The 5,993-nt window shown below is 43.3% G+C and overlaps 1 protein-coding gene across 1 annotated transcript; it reads left to right on the forward strand.

Moving 5' to 3' along the window:
• Nucleotides 1-353: 353 nt before the first annotated feature.
• Nucleotides 354-1,130, forward strand: LOC136829037 (uncharacterized). The gene has a single exon (XM_067087423.1). The coding sequence runs from the start codon at nucleotides 354-356 to the stop codon at nucleotides 1,128-1,130; it is 777 nt and encodes a 258-aa protein (XP_066943524.1).
• Nucleotides 1,131-5,993: the final 4,863 nt, after the last annotated feature.

Raw genomic sequence — 5,993 nt, forward strand, 5'->3', positions numbered from 1 at the left:
TTATGGGTGAGGTAACAATTAACAAGTTATAAACAGACTAGTGGAAAATGGGCATCACTTCAACAAACACTATAACGGTTTCTTTGGTTCTAGTACACCTAGATATGTCTCAGGTGAACAAACAGATATATCACTCACCTTGTACACATTCATTAATTTCTCTAATTACTGGTGGTCAAAATGAAATGCTATGCCTTTAAAACTTTAAACAAACAGGTTTATTTCTAAGTTCAAAAGTTATATGCAGAGTTCACAATCTCAAAAAGATTTACTATTAATTGATAACAGTGTAAGATTTAATAGAAGATCTGGACCGTCTGAATTTGACTGAGGAATTGCAAATCAACAATGAGATGGAAGAGCAAATTTACAAAACGAAAGTAGAAGTAGAAGACCTTAAAGAGACGGATACAGAAAAGGACAACACTGATCAACTTTTGAAAGAAAAAGTACAGATTGAAAAAACTATCCATGCTCTGAAGGAGGAAGTCGGATCTCTTGTGAAGGACAATAAGGGGTCTTCTGAAGTACATGGAGGTAATGATGCCCCTAAACTGCAGAGGATCATAGACAGACAAGCTGATCGAATCAAACGTTTGAGGAAGAAGATTCAGGAGATGGAAGAAGAGAGACGACAGCGTGAGCTCGATTTCCAAGAATGGGAAAAAACAGTCCATACTGTTAGGAAGGAGAACTTGGAGTTGAATGTAACCTTGGAGGACCTAGACCGTAAAAAGAGACTTTTCACAATGTTCGAAGAACGTAATAAGGTCTTGGAAGGAGAAGTCAAAGAGCTCAAGAGGGAAACTGTCAACAATGAAAGGAAGAAGGAGGAAGAGAAAAGGTCAACTTTAAAGGAGATAGAGACCCTAAGGACACAGATGACTGAAGCGTTGACAGTCCACGATGAGATGAGGAAAGAAAAGGAGTCAATGGCCCTTCAGATTCTAAAACTAGAATGCGAGAATGAGCACTGCAAGAAGGACATAGCCTATTTTGAGGACTGGTTTACCAAGGATTACACAAATCACTGTGGAAACGTGGAAGACTGCCTCGGCAAGTTGTTGGAAGTTTCAGATCGGCATCAAGTTCTCCTGACAGAGAAATTACAGCTGATGAAGAACACATGAGATTTCGACGAAGTTTAGGAATAAATCATGGGACAATAGGCCCTCAAATGGACAACAACGGCAGGGTGAAGGACTAACCCTCCCAAGGAGGGTTAATAGCTGTGCTTTCCCCACTCCCAGCAGGCAGACAAACTCTCTCAGTGGGAGTCAACGGCTGACGAGTTTCCCCCAACCCGTCAGGCGGAAAAACTGTCACTGGTTAGAGTCAACAGCTGTGCTTTCCTAACCCCCAGCAGGCGGACAAACTCTCCCAGTGGGAGTCAACGGCTGGCAAGTTTCCCCCAACTCGTCAGGCGGAGGAACTCTCACTGGCTAGAGTCAACGGCTGCTCAGAGGGAGGACTGGCCTGGAATCTTCCCAACCACCTCATCCAGTGGAGGAACTCTCACAAGCTAATGTCAACGGCTGTTTGGAGGCAGGAGGGCCACCTCTCAGGGTGAGAGCCAACAGTTATTCGGAGGCAGGAGGAGCAGCTCTCAGGGTGAGAGCCAACAGTTATTTGGAGGCAGTAGGACCAGCTCTCAGGATGAGAGCCAACAGTTATTCAGAGGAAGGAGGACCAGCTCTCAAGGTGAGAGCCAACAGTTGTTCAGAGGCAGAAGGAACAGCTCTCAAGGTGAGGGCCAACAGTTATTTGGAGGCAGGAGGACCAGCTCTCAGGATGAGAACCAACAGTTGCTCGGAGGCAGGAGGACCAGCTCTCATGGTGAGAGCCAACAACTGTGTGGAGGTAGGAGGACTAGCTCTAACCATGAGAGCCAACGGCCAGGGATCTTCCCAACCACCTGGCCAAGAAGAGGAACTCTTCCCCAGAGAGAGCCAACGCTTGTTTGGCGGACAGGCAAACTCTCCCAGCGAGAGTCAACGGCTGGCAAGATTCCCCCATCTCGGCAGATGGAAGAACTTTCCCGTGGAGAGTCAAGGGCTGTTCGGCAGGTAGGCGGATGAGCTCTCAGGGTGAGAGGGATACCAGAGGCCCACATGAGGGACACCAGAAGGCCTCCTGAGGGATACCAGAAGGCCTCCAGAAGGACACCAGAAGGACACCAGAAGGCCTCCAGAGGGATACCAGACGGATACCAGAAGGACACCAGAAGATAATTCTGTTGGAATAATCTAGAACACCGGCTCTGCAGAAAGAAGGAACTCAGTTCTTTCAAGTATGCTATGTCCCTTGATGAAGACTCTTCTAATAGAAGATCTCTGTCAAAGTGGGCAAACAGTCAGATATCTAGATCTATTCTTGCAGATGTCTTCCTTCTGGTAGTTCTGTTGGAATAATCTAGAACACCGGCTCTGCAGAAAGAAGGAACTCAGTTCCTTCAAGTATGCTATGTCCCTTGATGAAGACTCTTCTAATAGAAGATCTCTGTCAAGCGGGCAAACAGTCGGATATCTAGATCTATTCTTGCGGATGTCTTCCTTCTGGTAGTTCTGTTGGAATAATCTAGAACACCGGCTCTGCAGAAAGAAGGAACTCAATTCCTTCAAGTATGCTATGTCCCTTGATGAAGACTCTTCTAATAGAAGATCTCTGTCAAAGCGGGCAAACAGTCGGATATCTAGATCTATTCTTTCAGATGTCTTCCTTCTGGTAATTCTGTTGGAATAATCTAGAACACCGGCTCTGCAGAAAGAAGGAACTCAGTTCCTTCAAGTATCTTATGTCCCTTGATGAAGACTCTTCTAATAGAAGATCTCTGTCAAAGCGGGCAAACAGTCGGATATCTAGATCTATTCTTTCAGATGTCTTCCTTCTGGTAGTTCTGTTGGAATAATCTAGAACACCGGCTCTGCAGAAAGAAGGAACTCAGTTCCTTCAAGTATGCTATGTCCCTTGATGAAGACTCTTCTAATAGAAGATCTCTGTCAAAGCTAGGATGTCAAACAGTCGGATATCTAGATCTATTCTTTCACATGTCTTCCTTCTGGTAATTCTGTTGGATAAATCTAGAACACCGGCTCTGCAGAAAAAAGGAACTCAGTTCCTTCAAGTATGCTATGTCCCTTGATGAAGACTCTTCTAATAGAAGATCTCTGCCAAAGCGGGCAAACAGTCGGATATCTAGATCTATTCTTTCAGATGTCTTCTTCTGGTAATTCTGTTGGAATAATCTAGAACACCGGCTCTGCAGAAAGAAGGAACTCAGTTCCTTCAAAGTATGCTATGTCCCTTGATGAAGACTCTTCTAATAGAAGATCTCTGTCAAAGCGGGCAAACAGTCGGATATCTAGATCTATTCTTTCAGATGTCTTCCTTCTGGTAATTCTGTTGGAATAATCTAGAACACCGGCTCTGCAGAAAGAAGGAACTCAGTTCCTTCAAAATATGCTATGTCCCTTGATGAAGACTCTTCTAATAGAAGATCTCTGCCAAAGCGGGCAAACAGTCGGATATCTAGATCTATTCTTTCAGATGTCTTCCTTCTGGTAATTCTGTTGGAACAATCTAGAACACCGGCTCTGCAGAAAGAAGGAACTCAGTTCCTTCAAGTATGCTATGTCCCTTGATGAAGACTCTTCTAATAGAAGATCTCTGTCAAAGTGGGCAAACAGTCGGATATCTAGATCTATTCTTGCAGATGTCTTCCTTCTGGTAGTTCTGTTGGAATAATCTAGAAGACCGGCTCTGCAGAAAGGAGGAACTCAATTCCTTCAAGTATGCTATGTCCCTTGATGAAGACTCTTCTAATAGAAGATCTCTGTCAAAGTGGGCAAACAGTCAAAGGATATCTAGATCTATTCTTGCAGATGTCTTCCTTCTGGTAGTTCTGTTGGAATAATCTAGAACACTGGCTCTGCAGAAAGAAGGAACTCAGTTCCTTCAAGTATGCTATGTCCCTTGATGAAGACTCTTCTAATAGAAGATCTCTGTCAAAGCGGGCAAACAGTCGGATATCTAGATCTATTCTTTCAGATGTCTTCCTTCTGGTAATTCTGTTGGAATAATCTAGAACACCGGCTCTGCAGAAAGAAGGAACTCAGTTCCTTCAAGTATCTTATGTCCCTTGATGAAGACTCTTCTAATAGAAGATCTCTGTCAAAGCGGGCAAACAGTCGGATATCTAGATCTATTCTTTCAGATGTCTTCCTTCTGGTAGTTCTGTTGGAATAATCTAGAACACCGGCTCTGCAGAAAGAAGGAACTCAGTTCCTTCAAGTATGCTATGTCCCTTGATGAAGACTCTTCTAATAGAAGATCTCTGTCAAAGCGGGCAAACAGTCGGATATCTAGATCTATTCTTTCACATGTCTTCCTTCTGGTAATTCTGTTGGAATAATCTAGAACACCGGCTCTGCAGAAAAAAGGAACTCAGTTCCTTCAAGTATGCTATGTCCCTTGATGAAGACTCTTCTAATAGAAGATCTCTGCCAAAGCGGGCAAACAGTCGGATATCTAGATCTATTCTTTCAGATGTCTTCCTTCTGGTAATTCTGTTGGAATAATCTAGAACACCGGCTCTGCAGAAAGAAGGAACTCAGTTCCTTCAAGTATGCTATGTCCCTTGATGAAGACTCTTCTAATAGAAGATCTCTGTCAAAGCGGGCAAACAGTCGGATATCTAGATCTATTCTTTCAGATGTCTTCCTTCTGGTAATTCTGTTGGAATAATCTAGAACACCGGCTCTGCAGAAAGAAGGAACTCAGTTCCTTCAAGTATGCTATGTCCCTTGATGAAGACTCTTCTAATAGAAGATCTCTGCCAAAGCGGGCAAACAGTCGGATATCTAGATCTATTCTTTCAGATGTCTTCCTTCTGGTAATTCTGTTGGAACAATCTAGAACACCGGCTCTGCAGAAAGAAGGAACTCAGTTCCTTCAAGTATGCTATGTCCCTTGATGAAGACTCTTCTAATAGAAGATCTCTGTCAAAGTGGGCAAACAGTCGGATATCTAGATCTATTCTTGCAGATGTCTTCCTTCTGGTAGTTCTGTTGGAATAATCTAGAAGACCGGCTCTGCAGAAAGGAGGAACTCAATTCCTTCAAGTATGCTATGTCCCTTGATGAAGACTCTTCTAATAGAAGATCTCTGTCAAAGTGGGCAAACAGTCGGATATCTAGATCTATTCTTGCAGATGTCTTCCTTCTGGTAGTTCTGTTGGAATAATCTAGAACACCGGCTCTGCAGAAAGAAGGAACTCAGTTCCTTCAAGTATGCTATGTCCCTTGATGAAGACTCTTCTAATAGAAGATCTCTGTCAAAGCGGGCAAACAGTCGGATATCTAGATCTATTCTTTCAGATGTCCTCCTTCTGGTAATTCTGTTGGAATAATCTAGAACACCAGCTCTGCAGAAAGAAGGAAATCAGTTCCTTCAAGTATGCTATGTCCCTTGATGAAGACTCTTCTAATAGAATATCTCTGTCAAAGCGGGCAAACAGTCGGATATCTAGATCTATTCTTTCAGATGTCTTCATTCTGGTAATTCTGTTGGAATAATCTAGAACACCGGCTCTGCAGAAAGAAGTAAATCAGTTCCTTCAAGTATGCTATGTCCCTTGATGAAGACTCTTCTAATAGAAGATCTCTGTCAAAGCGGGCAAACAGTCGGATATCTAGATCTATTCCTGCAGATGTCTTCCTTCTGGTAGTTCTGTTGGAATAATCTAGAACACCGGTTTCTGCTGAAAGAAGGAACTCAGTTCCTTCAAGTATGCTATGTCCCTTGATGAAGACTCTTCTAATAGAAGATCTCTGTCAAAGCGGGCAAACAGTCGGATATCTAGATCTATTCCTGCAGATGTCTTCCTTCTGGTAGTTCTGTTGGAATAATCTAGAACACCGGCTCTGCTGAAAGAAGGAACTCAGTTCCTTCAAGTATGCTATGCCCCTTGATGAAGACTCTTCTAATAGAAGATC

The sequence above is a fragment of the Macrobrachium rosenbergii genome, chromosome 43 (assembly GCF_040412425.1).
Source record: "Macrobrachium rosenbergii isolate ZJJX-2024 chromosome 43, ASM4041242v1, whole genome shotgun sequence".
In the NCBI taxonomy this organism is placed as follows: Eukaryota; Metazoa; Arthropoda; class Malacostraca; order Decapoda; family Palaemonidae; genus Macrobrachium; species Macrobrachium rosenbergii.

What these genes read in the sequence shown, in the direction of transcription:
- LOC136829037 (XM_067087423.1), top strand. Translation starts at nt 354, where the DNA reads ATGGAAGAGCAAATTTACAAAACGAAAGTAGAAGTAGAAGACCTTAAA.